Raw genomic sequence first — 21,267 nt, 5'->3', positions numbered from 1 at the left:
CATGTTATCATGACCAAATGATTTCAAGATATCCATGGCATCAGGGCTGTTTCTCTTCATATGCAGTTCCATGTCGCTCCTCCCTTTACCTGTGCAATGTTTCCTGTGCCACACAAACCAGAAGTATATCATCTTCACCACCATGATTAATAATTAACAAGATATACTTTTCATCAAATGCTTCTCCTTCATTTTTCCAAACATACCACTGGTGATGGTAGTGACCGCTCCATCCTTACTTCATCAGTCCATAGAAAGTTCCAAAATGCCTCTGGCTTATCTAGATAACGTTTGCATGTATCAGACGTTCACTTTTGTGACGAGGTTGCACGTAAAGTGTCTCTTCTGATGACTCTTCCATGCAGACCATATATGTACAAGCAGCGCTGCACTGTGTCAGCTAAACCTTCCTGCAGGTCTTTAGTGTCATATGGTGGTTTTGCTTTGCTTTTCTTGCCAGCATACTATATGAGCCGTTTCAGATCTTGCCTTGACTTCCACAGTTCCCCCCGAACTGCTAATTCTTAATGACATTTCGGACAGTGCAAATTGCTACCTGGAAGCACTTCTTTTCACAGCCTTCCTTTGCTTGCAGATCCTCAGTCAGCTGATTAGAGGAACCCATGGGTTGTCGAGTGTTAGCACACGGTTTGAAGAGTCAGAGAATTTATTACGCTCTGGAATAGTTATTCATAATGACAATTCTTGGCCTGCCAAACGAGTTCTAATGAGTCAATTAAGGCCTAACGAGTTAATTAAAGTTCTGAGACTCTGATTCTGGAACGGGTGTCCAAACATTTGATAATTCATTTTTTTTCTATTTTGTAAGTTCATCAAATATAAAAAGTAACTGCGCATTAACATTTCTTGAAAGTATGTATTTTTTTAAAAAATAGTTTGCTACAGAGTTTATTTCCTTTTTTTTTTTTTTTTATAACTAATTATATATATATATATATAATTTATATATGTTACATTTTGAACATGATATTCGGTGTAAATTGTTATTATTTTGTCTTCTGGAAAATAGTAAATGAAAAAAAAAAAAAGATCTTTAAACAAAATAATTTACACCGTTCATCCTGTTTAAAAGTTTACACCCCCTGGCTCTTAATATATCGTGTTGCCTTCTTGAGCTTCAGTGAACGTTTGCACCTTTTTTAATAGCCGTGTACGAGTCCCTCAGTCGTGCTCGGTGTGAAAAGATGGATTTAAACTCAACGTCGTATGGCCGTTGTTGGAAAGGAATCAAATATGTAGAAGATGCTTGAAAAGTAAAGAACGTGCAGGACCTGGAGGATTTATTCTGAAGAACAGTGGGTAGTTTAACTGCTCAGGACAAACAAGGGACTCGTGAAGAACTATCACAAAACATAAAAACATCATGTCGTTGATTATCCATGTAACAACACTCGGTATTAACAATCGAGCGTGTGTAAACTGGTTAATTTATGCAAATTCAGTATTATTGTGGACTATATGCATGTAAACATCTGTTATGTCAAATAGCTTATTCAGGGCTCTAAATAAACAACAAAATGCAATTTCTATGATCCCTCTTATTTTTTGAATTATTAACATTTTGTGTATATAAAGCGTATGTAAAATTGCGACCTCAATGTCATTTAAATTTTTGGACATGTGGACATTTTTGTTTTTGCTCAAGAAAGACGCAAAAAAAAAAAAAAAAAAAAAAACCCACACAAAATAATTCTTCACCTTTAAAGTGTATTGATCTAACAAAGTTTACAAAAGCTTAACTTTTAACTTATAATACAGATACAGAATTTGTTCAAAGAAGAACACAAGTGAGAAGTTAACAAAACAGAACAAAAGAACAGTGAAATTTACAGAGTTGAACCATCAGAACTACTTTTTGTTTGAGGAAACTCTGGTATTTATTGCTTGCGAGTTATATGAAGTAATACGTTTTTGGTCATGTGCCTGTAAATAGTCCTCAAACAGAGACAAGATTAAGTGAGATTAAGAGTGTGCTCAAAGATCTGGCGCTGAAATTCAGACACCTGGCTGGTGTTCGTGCCGATACGACCCGCCGGCGAACAACCTTCTTCTTTTATTCGTTATTAAAACCTTGTTCGCGAGCTGCTTCGTTATTCACTATCAGTATTAGAAGGATTAGAAAACTGGTTCTGTGCTGTTTCTATGAAGAATAAATAAAGAGTGGAGCGATTCTGTGAAATGAGTGCTGGCACGAAAGCAGCGCAGGGGAAATGTGTGGTTTGACGGACACGGTGTAATTAGCACAGGTTGATGAGTTCGGTTCTGCTGCAGAGAGGAGGACGCGGATGAGTTTGGATCGAGTTCGGAAATGAAGATGAGCGTTCAGTGTGAAAACAGTTCCTCACACACGCTCGACTGCGTTATGTAATGCCAGTCTGTTACTTCCTCATGCATGCATGCACACACACACACACACACACATCCCTCTTGGTTGCCTGCACAGGAATCTTCTCATCTTCAGTGCTAGATTAGTTGATGGGGGGAATCTCCTCCCCAAACTTAGCAAGATGAGCAGCATTCTTTGCTTCATACAGCACCTACACAGAGACAGAGAGAGAGAGAGAGAGAGAGAGAGAGAGATGGGGAAAGGGAGAGAGACAGAGAGAAATGGAGAGAGAGAGACAGAGTGAGGGACAGTGAGGGAGAGAGAGAGAGAGAGAGACGGAGACATGGAGACAGAGAGTGAGAGAAAGACAGAGAGGGACAGCCAGAGGAACAGAGAGGAAGAGAGATAGAGAAAGAGAGACGAAGAGAGCGAGAGAGTTAGAGAAACAGAGAGAGAGCGAGAGCGAGAGAGAGACAGGGTGAGGGAGAGACAAAGAGACAGAGTTAGAGAAACAGAGAGAGAGAGACAGCGTGAGAGAGAGAGGGACAGAGAGAGGGAGAGAGCAAGATGGAGAAGAGAGAGAAAGAGGGACAGAGAGAGAGACAGAGATAGAGAAACAGAGAGTGAGAGAGAGACAGATATGGAGATAGAGAAACAGAGAGAGCGAGAGGTGGGGAGAGAGAGAGGGACAGAGAGAGAGAAAAAGAGAGAGACAGAAAGACAGAGATAGAGAAAGAGAGAAAGGGAGAGACAGAAAGAGACAGCGAACGAGAGAGAGAGAGAGAGAGAGAGAGAGAGAGCTGTATATAAAGCTGTATAATATGAGGACTCATAAACATGTTCAGAAGTGAAGCGCGCTGATTTGAACTGTATTATACGGCACTGTGTGAAGATCAGAGCTCATATGCACCCACCTTGTTGTGCACGTAGGACTCGCAGGAGTAGCACCACACTGATAGATCAGCAAAGCTCAGGACCAGAGGGTGAGAGGACAGCTGACCGTGGGCCACCATGTGCTCGTTCACAAAACGCCCACACAACACCTGCACAAAGACGAAACACACCCACACACACACACACACACACACACACACACACACACACACACACACGAACGACATCGCACTGTGCACTGCGGATAATTCTGCTTCACCCGTTCATCCGTTTATAAAAATCAACAACTGATACCACGATCACATTCAAATCTGCTTTATGTCAAGACCAGACCACGTCATAGTAAACAGTCTTGCTGGGGTTTTTTTTTTTTTAAATTACTTTATAATCTACCACTATATGTGCTTTTGTGCAGAAAACTCTGGCTCTAATAAACAGACAAAATAAGTGTGTACACATTTAAACGATAATTCTAATATTTCAATTGTTGGATTAGGTTCATAAAATAAACCAGTACTGAGGATATGAGAGGATTTTTGTTTTACAGTCAGAGGGTTCACTGGCAGGTATTCAGCTATTCGATTCACCATTTCAGCAGCCTGAAACACTATTTCAAGTATTCGTTATGGTTTGAAACATTGCGCTGCTGCCATGTGACTGGCCGCCTGGATAACTCTAGGTGCACAGGTGTTCCTTTTATAGTGGCCGGTGATTATATATCTGAATAATTCATAATAATTAAGCAGAAGGCTCGTTCAGTACTACTTAATAATGTTTACTAAAGGCACTGGCATTTCGATCTCTCTCCTACAGCACTGTCCTGTGATGAGCACCTTATAGCAGCAGAGGCAGATCCAGTTCTCCGTCTCGGCGCCGCACTCCTCGCACGGCCGGAACACGTCGATGCCCCCTGCTGGCACCGCACGCACTGACTCCAAGTGTGGGCACCACGCCAAAGGGTCCACTACGTACATCGTATCCTAGAAGGAGACGCGACAAGATGAGATCCTGGGATGCAGCAACAACATGGGTGACGTTACACACGAGTCACATGGCAAATCAGACACGGTGTAGGACAAGAGGAACGTTAACCACAACGCTCAGTATATCATTTTATACTGATTTTTCCAGCATCCCTGTTACCACTCAAAAAAATGCTTTATTCCTCTTATACTAAAAGCATTTTGCACACTCATTACCCATGGTACTTTTTTTTTTATCCATTTACAGTTACATTTAGCATTGTGGAACCTGTTAAACAAGTTCGCTTCTTCTATCACTTACATTACCAGCCTCTCTTTTTTGCATTCTTAAAATTAATAAGACAAAAAGAACCGCAGCTTGTCATTGTACTACATTACCCATCAGCCCCAGCACGTCACATGACCATGCTCACACGTCCCACTGATCACTCACACCTGTTCTGTGTTACCCCTAATACGCACCCCTATTTAAGTTCTGGTTTCTATGCGTTCCAGTGTCAAGCTCTTTGTTGTCGTGTGTGTGTTTATGGGTTTTTGTTTTCATAGTCTTAGCTGGTTTATCTGTACTTCTCACGACAAATAATCTGCGCTCGCACCCGCCTTCGCCTCCCGATCGTGACGATCACCCACCGTATCACTGGTTACAGCTTCTAAATCTGTCCCTGTCAAGAAGCTATCATATATCAGAAGTCCCCGTGTAAGCTGTTACTATAAAAACAATAACGTTTTAGAACGAAGGCATTCATTTAAACCTTTGTAACCGGATACTACTTTAAGAGCTGCCATTACAGAAACTTAAGCAGATTCGAGATCTCAGCAGCGCTGTTGTGTAACGAACCACTCGAGCACTTTCCGATTTATTTTTTTTAAACATACCATGAAAAGTTAAACAACTCGACTTACAGACATCCTGACTCGTCCAAACGCTCTGCTCTGTACAAGAACAGCAGTATAGCGTCACTGCTCACTGTCCTCTACTGTCTATCCTACAGACATCCACGTCCATATATACCATTTCCTAACGCCTTCTGGAGCAAACAGAGCCCCTAGGAATTGTTCTGGCTGGGTCTTTGTAGTGTAACACACACGGCGATTGTGGACAAAGCTAACTAAAGCCCTCGAAATGAACCCACTGACAATTGCTTTTGAGTTCTGCGATTCACCCGAAACGCAACGTCAGCAGGAATTCGAGTTGTTTATCCTCTCGATCCTCGAAGTGCCTCGCAGGCATCTAGTGCAGCGCTTTCCAGCCAGTGTACCGTAAGGTATTTTCAAATGTGCGTTTGGAAAAAAATGCCTAAATATCGATAACATGTAATAAAACCAAACAGTTCTTCATCATCAACCGATTTATGTGCTCTCACATGATCGTGTAAACGCAGCTACGGTACACAATCCCTGTTGCCAGTGTAGAAATCGATTCTTTTCCAATATCAGCACATCCTGAAGTGTTTTGCTGGCAGGCAATCCTATATAGTATATGATGATACATATTGTTTATCATTCAAATAGTCTTTAAACCAGCCCCAGCAGATGGCTGGTTGTTGACTGGATGAATGAATCAATTTATCCACTGACTGATTCACTCTTTCTTTCATGGAAAAAAAAAAAACCTCGGGAATCACTACTGACGTCAAATTTCCACGTGAAACCTTCTGATATATTATTGAAACAATTCAATTCAGTAAGATGATAAACTGCGCATTGATGGGCAGTTACTGGGTGTGCTGTGAGCGATTTATAAAGAATAACGGCGTAAATGAAGTGCATAGAAACAGAGAGATCTGAAAAAAAAACCTGTGACTTCCGGAAGAGTAAAACCGCGACCGAAACTTGTCACGGATATGTGAAATTACTCGTCGAGTTTAACACGAATGAAAGGCAACGAGACGTGTCAAAAATAAGCTTCGACGATTTTAATACCTGCCCTTCGGTCGTGTTAATTCACACACGTAATTGTTGCTCCCAAAGACTGCGATAAATCACGATGTAGGAGCTAAATGAATCCGATTTTTTTAACCACCGTTTTTCCTCAGATTGCACACGGGTTAGTGCAAACGCTCAAAATGGACAACACCCGATCATCCGCAGACCCTGTTAGTGAATCGTCTCACGTGGGGTTTTTTTTTCCCGATTACCTTAATAATAAATCATCCGTTTTACATGTTCAAGCGCACATCACAAACTCGTGCACTTTTAACTGGTAAAACCTGAAAATAAACTGGAAATCTTAAGGAAAATCCTTGTTAATTAAGCAGTAGATAACACACAGGGGCCGAAAACTTTTCATCACCACCCGGGGAGAGATATCGTACCCCGGCCATGTCCACGGCGCCACACACGAGCTCGAAGACGGATTTCTTCGTGTAACCACACGCTCCCTCCAGCGCAGGACTCTCCTGATCACACACTGCCCCGGCGTCCGATTCTTCCGCCTGTGGTTCTGACTGCAAGGCGTGAAAACAGAAGCCATGAAGAAATGAACACATCCCGCATCAACTCAACTTTCTAAATTAAGTTTACCCTTTAAAAACGGAATGGCGGTGCTGTTTACCTGTTCCTCCTGTTTGCTGGGCGCGGACTCGGCTTTTACATCACCGTCTACTATACCGCTTTCTATCACGGGGACAGGCGACACCTCCTGCACTTCTGTGGAGTCCCTCTGTGGGCTGGGCTTCACTTTAGGTCTAGCCCCGCCCACTGGGACAGAGGCGGGGCTGGAACTGGCAGATATGGTAGATGTGCTGAGGTCCAGACAGCGCAGGCCTTGAGTGAGCTCGTCTAGCCCCGAGTCCTCCTGATCAGTAGTTGGAGATGCTGGTGAAATTGGCACAGCGGTGCGTTGGTGCTGCTGCTGAGGGGTGACCTGAGGAGGAGAATTTTTGTCTTTTCCTGCTGGTGTGTGCTTGGTCTTGGGTTTAGGAGAAGGCAAGGACAAACGCAGAGACTCTGGAACTGAGAAAGAATAAAACAGAGAGGCGAATAAAGTGTTTTGTTGGTGAATTAGTCTTACATTTTGCCCTTTATGGTCTCGGCCTCACTCTGTATTCTGAGAGATCTCCAGTAGGGGGCGTGTGCTCGCAGGACGTTGTTGATGCTAATGGAAGCGCTGGGGTGTGGAGGGGGCAGGGGAGGCAGCAGCGGGGGCGTGTCACCCAGGAGCATGCTGGTGCACATGGCCATGGATGTGGAGATGGACGTGAGGTTATAACCTCCCTATTTGAAAAAGGAGACAAGACACACTGCTTAAATTGAGTTTATACGATCAAAAATATACGTCCAGGTGCAAAACAAAGCTGCTCGAGCATGATTAGTCCGACTAATGAGATTTTGTTTTTATGTTTTTAGTGTCCCCGTCACTATACTGGGGCATTAAGACCCACACGGACCACAGGGTGAGTGTATACTACATATACACATTGCAAAGTCGGTAATTACTGAGGCTATAAAGGATTCAGTGCCACGGAACAGATCTGAGTACTGAAAACGAACTGTTTGAGTACATTTCAATAGAAAAAATCCAGGATCAGATTTGAGACGTGGACTCACGCGGCGTTTTGTGGAGAAAGCACTAAACCGTCACTCACCTCTAAAATGACAAGCACTCGTCCTGCTGCTAGACTCAGCAGCTGGTGTGTGAGGTGGGCGTAGCACTCCGGGGTCACCTGGTACTTCCCTAACGGATCACCCCGAGCGGCGTCAAACCCGGCCGACACCAGCACCAGCTCCGGAGCAAACTGCAGCAACCCGCGAAACAGGAATCAGAACTTCTTTAAAACGCAATTGATTAAGATGCGATCGAGATATGTTTGCACGTGTGTGTGTGTGTGTGTTCACCTCTCGTGCTATCGGCATCACCACATGGTGGAAGGCTGCTAGATATTCCGGGTCGCCCATCTTGGCTCTGCTCCAGGGAATGTTGACGTTGTATCCCGTGCCTTTCCCTCGGCCCACTTTATCGTAATCGGCGTCTTCTGAGCAGGGGAAGAATGTGCCTTCATCATAGCGATGGAGAGAGATGTAGAGCACACTGCAAGGAAAACGGTGCGGTCAAGTCTAGCTACTGATTTTTCACACACACACACACACACACACACACACTACACCTCATGGGACTTCTCATCTCACCTCCTTATTTTAGAACTCGTACACACAAACAACAATTCTCATACTGCACAATACTGCACAATGTGTGTGTGTGTGTGGACAAAAATAATACAAGTAAAGAATGAGTGTGTCTAAACTTTTGACCGGTAGCGTATGTGTAAATGTTTTATAGGCCAGTCTGATTTATAGGCCAATCCCTCCAGATTTATGTACAATGTGTAGTTAGCTGATTTTTTTACCCCCCATACTCACATGAATATTAATAAACGCACAACACCATTAAATTACCAAGAACATTCCAGGCACATTTGATTTATATTTACATTTATTGACGGCACGTGAAGTCACAACCAACAAAGCGCCGACGAAACCGTGAAAGAGCGCCTCCTAAGCACGGCATGCGCTAAAGCTTCCAGTAATGCAGCTCAGCCATCGCGGTGCATCGTATACCACTAACTCCTTTCATAGGGTGCCGTTACTTAATGTCTTAATTGAATAGCTAGTCTTATTCGTTTGAAATTCTGGGTTTGTTTTGGATAGTTTTCTTTTAAAGACATTAATATGAAACACATAAATTTCACACAAATTAAATTCATGCAACTTAAATAAATAAAGTGATACGAATATATATATATATTTTTTCCAAACGAACTAGATTTTCATCAATACTGTGTTAACGATCCTGCATGCGTGTTACGAATGAATTTGTTGCGTTGCCCAATGTGTGGGCATTACTTACTGTACTGGGAATTCTTCCTAAGGCTCTGAAGCATGACTACTTAGTGAAGCACTAAATCGTGAATAATGTGCAGTTCTGCTCACTTGACTTGTTGCTTAACATTTGCACACGTACAACAGAAGTACCAGGGGTCTGATACAAGACCAGAATCCTTCCCCACCTGTCATCATCCTCAAAGATGTGTTGTGTGCCGTTGCCATGGTGCACGTCCCAGTCGAGGATGAGGACGCGCAGGGCGTTGTGGGTAATGCTCTGAGCATAGCGGGCGGTCAGGGCAGCCGTGTTGAAGAAGCAGAATCCGCAGGCGGTGTCTCTCTCTGCGTGATGCCCAGGGGGGCGTACGATAGCCACACCGTTCCTCACCTACACACGAACGCAGGACACACAGACGTAAGCCACGAGAGGCAAGATCAGAGGAACTAAACCATTTCACACACCGATGTCCTGCTCTGAAACTCTCAATACCGTCAGTATTCTTCCAATATAAACAGTCAGCTCCAGAATTATTGAAAATAACAATAATAATAATGTATATACACTCACACATAAACAGCAATTTAATAGGAACGCCTGTTCATATCGAACGTCGGAACACGGGAAAATGTGATCTCAATGACTCAATGGCTTTCAGAAACAGCTGATCTCATGAGACTTCCTCTAGAGTTTACACGGAATAGTGCAAAAAACGCAGAAATGCCTGGTTCAAGAGAGAGGGGTCAGAGGAGAATGGCCAGACATGTTCAGGCCGACAGGAAGTCCATCGTAACGGAAACAACCAGTCTTTTCCAATCTTCAACCATCCAGTTTAAGTGATCTTGTGGCCACTGTAGTTTACATATATACTATATTGCTGCTCTGTGTGTGTGTGTGTGTGTGAGTGAGTGGTGAGTTAGTGAGAGAGACCCACCTGACCAGTGAGGATGGACTGAGCTACACTGAAACATGCTCCAGCTGCCAGCAGTGCACACTTATAGCTCTCTTTACTGATGTAGATGGAGTTATATTCGTCTCCGAGCCTGTTCAGGTCTCTGGGCTTCATCTGCTCGGTGCTCTTTATCGTAGCGATGTGCTCTGATCTGATCAAAAGAAAGAGAGCGAGAAAAAAAAATGGAGTGTGAGAGGAAAAGAAATACGTCCAAAAAGACATGAGCAAAGACGGACACTTTGTGTACTCGGTCTTTTTTCCTGCATTTATTCAATTTCTCATGTTTTACCCGTGACAAAGTGCGAGCTCGTCCTCTGTGGCTAAACGAGCCGGTATCCGCTGGCAACGGTCCACGAGTCCCAAATCCTCATGGTGGGAGAAGATCCGGAAGATTCTCTGAGGGAGCTCAACGTGATGGCTGAAGGGGTGGATACACACATATGCACACCATACTCATTTTTTTTATTGATATAGCAATATATATATATATATATATATATATATATATATATATATATATATATATATATATATATATAAAAATATAAAAATATATAAATATAAAGAGTGTGTTTTCTCACCTGTCCCACATGTTGTGATGCTCCATCATACGCTCGTCATAAACGAGTCCGGTAACTTTCACGGAAGATTCCAATTTCTCCACACATACGGCTGAGGGTAAGGGCTCTGCCTCGGATAGAGGGCCTCCCTCTGAGGGGAAACACACACAAACACACACACATATATATACACAGAGCAATGAGAAGTTCCATCTACACAGCTCTGACTGAGGTAATGTACAAAATGGTGAGAAAACAAAAACTGTATTCATTCAGTGTGTCTCGTACAAGCATACAGTAAAAACTATATCGGTGTACAATTACTGGCCATACAGCTCATCTATTGCTAAATTGGTTTTTAAGCACTACTGACTGCTTTATTATTGTTAGTGCACCTTGAGAGCTCATCTTTTGACATGTACAGTGTTTTAGTTGTGCTCTAGCATTCATAACAGTCATAACAACGCTTTTAGCGGTCCTAGCAAGTATCAGCTAACTAGCCTAGCTTGCTTTATAGATTAGATTTAGCATTATCAATAATAAACATAAGCTAAAGACGTAAAGGTGTAGGTAAAGGTAAAGGTTTAAAGGTGTAACTCCGATGATGAGGAGCTTGTTTGCCTCCGAATTTGAGCTGCTTGTGTGACTTATCTGTATGCGGCCCCAGTTAAAGTGGAACGTCCCAAATATTCGCAATTCAACATGTCGTAAAATATATGCTACGACCTGTTTGGTCACTTCTGTGAAAAGTGTGAAAGCAGTCTAACTGCAGTTGGCTGGAGATTTTCACTTCATGGACTATTTCCCAAACCGGCAGCGACACTGAGGTGTTTAAATCCTCGGTAAACACGGCTGTACCTGATACATTTCTAGCAGCACCGCACGTTCTACCATGTCAGTGTCACTGCTGTGCTGAGAACGAACCAACACCCACATAATATCCGCTTATTGATGGTCATCTGGTGGTAATTTTCCAGTATGAGTCTTCTATAACTGACAAAACTGACAGCTTGTAGTAAACGTACTGTAAATGTAGACTGGTTCAGACTTACCCAGAGTCTGCAGGCTGGTCCAAAACGGATACAGAGCAGAAACTGTCTTAGAGATGGACTTTAGAGCACTGGAACAGACAAGCGCAAAGAGAAATGAAGCACGGTGGTGGAGGCATTATGTGTTGTAGAGAAAGAACAAGGTGATGTAGCCATGTCTGACCTCTCACTCGGAGCTCCTGGCGAGTTCAGATGAGGGCAGGGGTCACCCAAGAGTGACCTCAAACTAGCACAAGCCGCCTCTGCTGTGGCCTGCAGGTTATATCCTCCCTGAACAGGAACATACACAAGCAAGGTGAGTACGAGACAAAACAAGCACATCTCAAAAAATCTGTGTGCTTTTTCGAATACGTTAGTGCTCCTATAGTAACAACTATGTGTAGATGCACAGGGTCTTGTACGGTGGACGCGGTCATTATTCAAACCTAAGCTTAAACAGATTTATCAAAGGAAGACATTAACAAGTTGCTGTAAGGAGAACATTTATTCATCATTTGCGGAGTCCTTCGAGATGTTGTGAGATGTTGTACCTCCAACGCGAGCACGATCCGGCCCTCGGCCAGACCCATCAGCATGTGGGTCAGTACAGAGAAACACTGGGGACTCGCACACATCTCACCCTAAATACACACACACACACACGCACACTATTCAAGAGCAATGTTACATTCATAGTGCTACATGATACATACATGATATGCATGTGGGATATATTTATTTATTTACTGTAGAAAGAGAGAAAAAATTGTGGTTTTAATAAGCACAGCACACCTTCGTATCACCAATCACAGAGTCAAAGCCAGCGGCTACTAACACAAGTTGAGGCTGAAACTGTAACACACACACACACACACACACACACACACACACACACACACACACACACAGATGAATAGAGATGAATAATGGATAAGCAGTCATACAAAAAAAAACTAAATAAAGTAAAAAATAAAACAAAGTAAAAAAAAAAGTAACATAAAAAGTAAAGTAAATTGATGTAAAGAAAAACAAAGAAAAAAGTAAAGTAAAATAAAGAAAATTAAGTAAAAAGTGAAGTAAATTAAGGTAAAGAAAAAAGTAAAGTAAAATAAAGTAAAGAAAATTATTAAGTAAAAAGTGAAGTAAATATAAGCAAAGAAAAAATTTAAGTAAAATAAATTAATAAATATAAAGAAAAAAGTAAAGTAAAATAAATAAAGAAAATTTTTAAGTAAAAAGAAGTAAATTAAGGTAAAGAAAAAAGTAAAATAAAGTAAAGAAAATTATTAAGGAAAAAGTGAAGTAAATTAAAGTAAAGAAAAAAGTAAAGTAAAAGGTAAAGTAAAATAAAGTAAAGAGAAATGTAAAGAAAAAAGACAAATAAAGTAAAAAAAAAAAAGTAAAGCAAAATAATGTAAAGTAAAAAAAATTATAATTAAGTAAAGTAAGAAAAAATCATGAACATAATCCAACTATTGAAATACTGGGAAAATTACAAAAAATTACTATTACAAAATAGTAATGATACATTTATGTATTATTTACTTATTAGATTAGAGGACTCTTATTATTTCTGAACCTTTAATGCACAGAACCCAAACCAGTTACACTAAATTATGAATTTAAAACATTTTATATCTGATTAAAAAGCACTTTTCCTAATTTTATTTCCTGTAAGAATTCAGTGACGATTTAAATCCACTCAACTGACGCAACCAGTGAAATAGACTTAAAAATAAAATAATAAATTAATATTTACAACAATTATAACAAATTTGAGAGTAGCTAATTGCCACCTTCCTCATGTCATTGCAGTAATACTGATAAATAAATAATAATAAAATCATAGACGGTCTGGCGACACGGCTGTAGGTGAGAGATTTGAGAAGTGTGCTCAGTACCTCGTAGGCTACAGGCAGCAGAATTCTCTGGAACGCTGAGACGTAATCTCCGTCCTCCATCCCTGTCTGAACACCAACACACACAGCGATGAAAAAACTGAGCGAGCTACTAATTCGCTCTGCACATCCGGGTGTGTGTTTTATACATGAGCAAGCTCGCGTTCGTTTTTTTACCTTGTTCCAGGGCACGTTGATGTTGTAGCCCTCGCCTGGTCCTGAACCCACAGCGCCGCTTTCTCCCTCGGGCAGGTGAGGCCAGAACAAGCTCTCCTCGTACCGATGTACGGAGAAATACAGGACACTGCAACGGGAAACAAAGACAGTGACAGAGAGAGAGAGATATAAAACACCAGATAAAAGTAAAGTAATAACATACTTACATAATAGCATCATATAATTTAGCATGATGCTAAACTGATGCTACACTGCTGGCTTTAAAGGACAGCTCCACTCTGAACACATTAAACATGTTCAGAATTGAGATATTCAGTGCGAGTTTGTTAGACGCTGCTGTATTTTTATTTTAGTCTGGACAGACTAAAGCGCCGCTGCACTGCTCTCTTCATGTAGAGATGAAGCGAGGGCTAAATCCCACTGCACCACTTTCAGCAGGTAGTCGAACGGGATTGTGGGTGATGTAGGACACCAGAGTGAGAACACACTGGCATGTTGATTAACTGATAAAGATTAATATGCAAGTGATTCAGGGTGGAATTATTTTACTGCCCTGAAAGCTGCACTCACACGCTGAACGTTTTGTTGATGATCGATGGCGTAAGAGAAGGTAGAGAAGGAAGGGTGTAGATTTGAATTTTGGTGGGACTGTTTATTTAACAGAATGCGACAGAGCTGCGTGTACCTGGGATCCTCCTGGAAGGCGTACTGGACTCCCTGACCGTGATGCACGTCCCAGTCCACAATCAGAACCCTGCGGCACAAAGCCACACACACATTATATAAACTGTTTAAATCTGAACAAAAGCTCATCACAGAAGAATTCCAGGAGAACCCGCCCTTACCGCTGGACGCCGTGCTGTTTCCGAGCGTAATGCGCTGCCACCGCGACGTTATTAAACATGGAGTATCCGTTCATCTGCTCAGCCTGGGCGTGATGTCCTGGAGGCCTGCGACGGAGACGATAAAAATCACAAAACGCAGCGTTTCCTGCTTTAACACACCTGACTGAATCTCGTCACAGACTGAAAGGAAATCTTCATGGGTTTATGGCCTGATTGCTATAGGGGAATCACAGTGTGTTGATTAATTAAAAGAACTTTTTTTTGCTCTCTAAAATATGTACTGTAACTTATACAGCAAAGTAGTTTTGGAATTAAGACTAAAGATATTATCTGCATTTCTTTTTAAACACACAGTAACAAAAAAAAGAAAAAACATTATAAACCAATCGATCTGTGACATGAAGATCACAGGTGAAACACTGTCTGAATGAGACGAGGCTATTTTAAATGCTAATCAGTTAAGAGCTGATTAGCCAATGGGTTTAAAAAAAAAAAACAAACACATTATCAGTGATATCTTAATTTTTCATGACAAAACACTAAACGCTAACTAAAGAACACACCTCCTACTCCTAATATATAACAAAACGTAATGAGAAACTTTTCACAAAAAACAGAGTGATCTGGACAAAGGTGAATCATTTAACTTGTACGAGTTGAACTACAGTGATGTTATTACAAGCACACCGTGTACGAAAAACGTGCTCAGTACAATATTGTTCTTAAATGCTGCTGCTAAAAAGCTGTTGTAGCTGTGAGAGGTTCAGCCAGTGCACAACGTTTATTTTGCCAACGTCAGAGAAGAAGAAGAAAGGCCTGTAATGGCAATGCGCATTTGCAAGACATTTGCATTTAGGAGACAATTCATTTAGGAAGGAAATGATTGCATTTTGGAAACATAAAAATATATTAGGGAAATTTGAAGAGGACAACCAAAGAAAAAATGAAAACCTTCAGTTTTTACTCAGTAACACCATTCCAGCTGTTCGCTGTAAATTTTTATCTGGTAAATTTAGACTAAAGTGAACAATAGCCAAATAACAAAAATTTGAGGAAATATTACATATTAGAAATTTGCCTAAAACTATTGTGTTTTCAAAGTAAAACTAAACTAAATCCAAAGTTAATTAAAACTGAAAACTCTTACAACCAAGAGACCATGTTCAACAGCTGGATTTAAGTCAAATAAATACAAAGTATTAGAACAACAATATAAATTGTTGTACTGGCTACGCCCAATGCTTGTGCAATTGCTCTGACAGCTTTTCCCTCTTTTCTCAGCTTCAATGTGGCTTGATTTTTTTTCTCCCATAGACAGCTCTCTGGTCTTCATGTTGGTTTAATTCTTTTAACAACAAATGCAGTCTTCATGGGTGAAACCTAGGGCTCAAACCAAGAGTAGACATTCAGAGCTATTAATTCTCTAAACGATCGATTTAGCAGGACAAACCTGGGCAGCAAGAAACACCTATCAGTCACACGTTCCAATATTTATGATCACTTGAAAAAAATATATATATGTGTGGGTTCAAATTAAAGGTGCCGTGTTTTAAGTTGTTTAACATGTCTAGATGTAAATATGAAGGAGTAAAAAAAAACTGAAATTCTGATCTATATGATCTATCTCATATTCATCTTCTGCTCTTAAACCCAAATGTTTTCAAAGTATAGCGAAAACAACAGAATTGGCCTGGCTGTTCCAATACTTTCGGAGGGGGCCGTATAGATAATAAATTGATATGAATAAATGAGTAAAATATGCGACTGAAACCTGCACACGGCGAAGCCATTGCGAAGCTCCGATGTCATCACCTTGTCAACCAGCTGGAGGACAGAGCCGGCGGCTAGACAGGCACATGAGAAAGAGTCCTACACACACACACACACACACACACACCATACAGACAAACACAACACACCCCAAAATGAACCCACTCTGTCCAACACACCCCATCCCCGTACTCAGGACATGAGACGTGTACGTGGAAGGTCTTACAGGATGGAGGTAGATGGAGTCATAGCACTCAGAGACACACTTCAGCTCCTCTTCCGTCATCTTCTGAGTGGACTTCATGAGATCAACGTATTCCTTCCTGACACGCGTAAGCAACGTGACAAACATTCAATACCACCCACAAAACACACAGTCGTTCCAGCACTGTTACTGATCGTACATTATCAGAAGACTTACGTGTGAACCAGAGACAGTTCCTCGTCTGATGCAGCTCTTGTCTGAAACACGAACAGAAGCAGCTGAGGAAATGTTGAACTTACTGTAGCTAACACAGTTAACGTGACCTACAAGTTTTCCGTCACAATGACACGGACAAAACAACAGCACACTGTAACTGTACTGCTACACACTGTGATGGCGATGTGTCTTGTCTGAGACGCGTGAGCAGAAGCCATGTTTCTCACCTCCACCCGCACGCAGCGAGACAGCAGCCCCTCCGTCTCCATCATCCCTACTATAGCGGTCACTCTCTCCGGACACTCGGGGTGACTGGAAGGACAACAGCGCCCGCAAAATTTCATAAAGGATAAGCTCAAGTGTCCGAGTGATTAGACGGCAAGAAACCGAATGAATATTAAAAGACCTCGATGTCATCTGATATCCATTCTAAAGTGTTACAGTTCATATTAGAGTGTATCTCTGAGCAGAGTCACCTGGAGTCCCACAGGCAGCGATAACGGGCAAAGACGTCGGAGTAAACCAGGCCAGTTCCGGTTGCCTTCAGCTTGTCGTGCAAATCCTACAAACACATCAACGCATCTGTAAGTACCTTAAGGTTTAACTGCCACATCTGCCATCTATTAAACATCCCCGAACAAAGCTTAGAATACTGTATGATGATAATAATAATAATCGGTGATATGAACAAAATGCACATTTTATCATATAAAAAGAACCGTCTTGAAGGTCAATCAGAAGGTCTAATATAAATCTAAATCTAAACAGAAGAAAAGGGAAGAAACTGAAGAGTTTAGAAAAGGTCCAGTCTCCACTCCAGACTTCATTCTTCGTGGGCGGCTGTGGTTCAGGTGGTAGACCGGGTTGTCCACTAATCGTAGGGTTGGCGGTTCGATTCCCGGCCCACATGCCGAAGTGTCCTTGGGCAAGACACTGAACCCCAAGCTGCTCCCGATGGCAAGCTAGTGCCTTGCATGGCAGTTCTGCTACCATTGGTGTGTGAGTTTGTGTGAATGGATGAATGCAATAGCACTTTGGAACCACTTAAAAAAGCGCTATATACCATTTACCATGTTATGACTAATGACCAGAATAAGGTAGCAAGGGAAAAAAAAGCGAGCTCAAAACCGCACTACGTACCATGATTTTGAGTTTGCTGGTCATCTCCTCTTCTGCTTTGCCTCGGTTCCGTCTACCTTTATTTCTAGCCTCCTGGAGACTTGGTTTATTGCTGCGTTTGCTGTTTTCCTGCTGACACACATGAGTTAATCACAAACAAAAGCCACATCAGATTAACATAAGGGTTAGACTTTGAACCCTGATTCTCGATCAACTGTGTCAACCTGCGTCACTGTGACTTCTTAAATAGTTGTGAAAATAAACAAGGGCTCTAAAGCTCAGACTGCGTTCACCATGTGGGCAATGAGAGGGTAAGCTCTATGAAAACTCCTGAGCAGCCTGAGCTGATACTGACTCGATTTATTATTTAACTCTTTCTTAATATACAGTAACCCATTAACACCTTCAGCAGGATCATTCCAGAAAATCCTGAAACCCTGCAGTGCAAAAAAAAAAAAAAGAAGAACGGCTTCCACTACAAAACTCAAGTCTGAACATTCGAACTTGTTGTGCAAATAAACCAGATATAAGAATACAGTTTAATTCTAAATAAGACAATAAACGTTTCTTACCTTGCCAGAGCTCTGTGGTGTTTTCTTTGGAGAGCGTTTCAAACCCTTCGGAGTTTGATCTGATGCAGAATCCATGACGATGCCAATTCCACAAGCTGTCAGCAAATCTAAACCCTGCTTAGAAAAAAAAAATTAGCCTGGTTATGTCAGGATTAAAACCAAAACCGCATTTCCATTGTGGGTTGAACTGCACTGCCCTCCAATAACATTGGCACCCTTGGTAAATATGAGCAAAGAAGGCTGTGTAAATTTTTCATTATTGAAAAAAAAAAAAAAAATTATCATGGACACAAGCAACAGATATTAAATGAAAACCTGTCCAAGTATTTTATAAAACCTGTATTTTAAATGAAAATACTGCCTCTGCCAGAAAGCTTCAAATGGGCCGAGGCTGGATCTTCCAGCAGGACAATGATCCAAAACATACATCAAAATCAACACAGAAATGGATCTGGAGAGATTCTGTATGGAGGAACGGTCTCAGATCCCTTGTCATGCATTCTCCAACCTCATCAGGCGTTATAGGAGACTCAGAGCTGTTATCTTGGCAAAGGGAGGTAGCACAAAGTGTTGACTAAAAGGCTGCCAATAATTGTTGCACACCCACATTTAACAAAGATATATATATAATATATATATATAAATATTTTTGATAAATCTGTGTTGTGTCTGCAATTGTTTGATATCTATGAGCGCAGAGTATTTTTGTGAATTTTTTGAACAAATGATTAAACAACAAAGACAATTTTTCACAGCCTTCTTTGCTCATATTTACCAAGGGTGCCAATATTAGTGGAGGGCACTGTACATCTCTATGAATTATAATTTTCATGTATTTATTTATTCTTAAAGTTGTTATTTATTCACTGTTGTACTAACATGGTTTGGAATTTATCTTAGCTATAATTCCTTGTTTTGCTTTTTTTTAAAAAAAAAAAAAAAAAGTTTAATCTTCTATTTTAGCTTCGATTATTCTAATATGCAGTGTTTACATCAATTATTTTTTGTCAATTGTTTTATTCTTTGTCTTTGGATTAAGATTAGTACTACTGTATCATTAAATAAAGGAATATAACATAATATAATATTATATGCATATATATATATATATATATATATATATATATATATATATATATATAAGCATGCTGTCAAGGAAATGTCATTTCACATTTCACAAATGGAAATATGGAGTTTATTGTTTTGATGTTTTGAATGACATTGTGCATGGCTGTGTCTTTGACTAGGACCTAAACAAAATGCACGCAATAATAATAATAATAATAATAATAATAATAATAATAATAATAATACTTTCAAAAACCTTAAGCTAGAAATATCACTAAATACACTTCATGTGTGTTCCTGTTTAAGCGTTAATGTTAAATGGAAAGATCATAATTAAAATAATCATACACTAAGTAACAATCTCTAAGATCACTTACTATTTTTCAAATTTAAAAAAAATGTCTTGCTTGCTTGACTTTTCACTTGCGTTTTACCAGCCCCTCCAGCAAAAATGGGGTTTGAAATCCATTGTTTTAAAACCTGGGGATAACAGTTGAACGACAAAGAGTGCATAGAAATCTAACCCGAAATGAGACACAAATAAATACAAATCGGCAAACAGGCCAATAAACCCAGGAACTGTGTTTTCCGGCTAACGCGCTCAAACAAGTTCACTCACAGGCTGAATTACAATTCACAATATTAATCCCTATTGAGGACGCATAAATATTATAATTGTGTATCCTCCAAAGTGCGCGTATATAGGGAATATCGCTGCTTTTTGAAATTCAGCCGTCATGTCGCCCAGCTTTGTACGTAGGCATTTGGACGCGTAAAGATGACGTAAAAAGCGACCGTTTACGCCGCTAGCAATGCTGTAAGGGAGGGTTCAATTGAAATTAAACTCTTCATTAGATTATTATTATTATTATTATTATTATTATTATTATGTAGATATTATTAGAGCTAATATATTTTTTGTAATAGTTTTTTATAGCTAGCATAGTTAAATAACAGAAACCATGTATACGCTTCCTGGAACTGTAGAACTACCCGCTAATTATATTAGCGATTGCTAATTGTATTTAAACGTATTAACATTAAATTGCTGTTATGTTCTCTGATATCTCCAGGGTTAAGCTCGAAGACCATTTAGTATTTTAATTTAATTTTTATTTATTTGTTGTTATTGTATTTATTGTTGTTATTATTATCATTCTCATTATTTACAATTTTATGTGTCTTTAAGCCCCGCCCTAATTTAAACTAAAAGCTCTCTTCGGATTGGCCAAGCCGCTAGTTCAAACTGCGCGCGCGTCTGAATTTATTTATTTATTTATTTGCTTTTTTTCCCTCTCCTTTTTCGTTCTTCATGATTGTTCCAGAAGACTTCGAGTTTTTTCTATTTGACCAGCATGTTACGAAAATGCACCATATTCACTAATATAGTCAATTAAATTGGTAGTTTTGCCACTGTCTGGTCCAAAAGATTAGTAGAGAACGTGTTATAGGCTCGTGAAATCCCACAATGCACTGCACTGGTCAGTGTTTAAACGACCTACCCTTTAGGAGGTAGTCTGTAGGTCCTCTTCTTTGGGTACATTTGAAAATAAAGTTATCCACCCGAACCTTTCCTTGTTGCTGTGCTGGTATCATCAGTGATACATTTTTTAAACCAGCAGTGTGTGTGTTTTTTTTATATATATGTATATATATCTTATTAAATAATAAAAAAAAAAAGGGTTCAAAGTGGGACCTTAAGGACTACATATGACCTTTTAAAGGCTTAATTCAAAAAGCTAATGGCACACTATGTGCACCCTGTCCAGGCAAATTATATAAAATAATAAAAGTACAAAGATGTACCATCAACA

At 40.4% G+C, this 21,267-nt stretch overlaps 1 protein-coding gene across 3 annotated transcripts; it reads right to left on the bottom strand.

The window, feature by feature from the left end:
- Positions 1-1,279: 1,279 nt before the first annotated feature.
- On the bottom strand, positions 1,280-20,195 carry hdac6 (histone deacetylase 6). 3 transcript variants are annotated; one of them, XM_053625732.1, is made up of 28 exons: positions 19,831-20,195; positions 18,386-18,502; positions 17,835-17,945; positions 17,171-17,256; positions 16,922-17,006; positions 16,695-16,735; positions 16,500-16,596; positions 16,275-16,372; positions 14,504-14,608; positions 14,344-14,412; positions 13,659-13,785; positions 13,485-13,550; positions 12,376-12,435; positions 12,135-12,224; positions 11,768-11,874; positions 11,608-11,675; positions 10,577-10,706; positions 10,285-10,413; positions 9,978-10,146; positions 9,231-9,433; positions 8,062-8,254; positions 7,812-7,961; positions 7,266-7,440; positions 6,779-7,179; positions 6,540-6,671; positions 4,075-4,221; positions 3,262-3,390; positions 1,280-2,558 (listed from the first exon to the last, which is right to left on the bottom strand). In XM_053625732.1, exons 2-28 carry the CDS (start codon positions 18,458-18,460, stop codon positions 2,490-2,492), a joined length of 3,312 nt encoding a protein of 1,103 aa, XP_053481707.1. In that variant the 5' UTR covers positions 18,461-18,502; positions 19,831-20,195; the 3' UTR covers positions 1,280-2,489. The 3 variants fall into 3 exon arrangements, with proteins under 3 accessions (XP_053481707.1, XP_053481706.1, XP_053481708.1); XM_053625731.1 differs by having other exon boundaries at positions 18,386-18,499; XM_053625733.1 differs by having other exon boundaries at positions 17,835-17,942; positions 18,386-18,499.
- Between the last annotated feature and the right edge of the window lie 1,072 nt (positions 20,196-21,267).

The sequence above is a fragment of the Ictalurus furcatus genome, chromosome 5 (genome assembly GCF_023375685.1).
Source record: "Ictalurus furcatus strain D&B chromosome 5, Billie_1.0, whole genome shotgun sequence".
NCBI lineage: Eukaryota > Metazoa > Chordata > Actinopteri > Siluriformes > Ictaluridae > Ictalurus > Ictalurus furcatus.
Note: the sequence above shows the minus strand (reverse complement) of the source record. Positions and strands in the feature narration are given on the sequence as shown.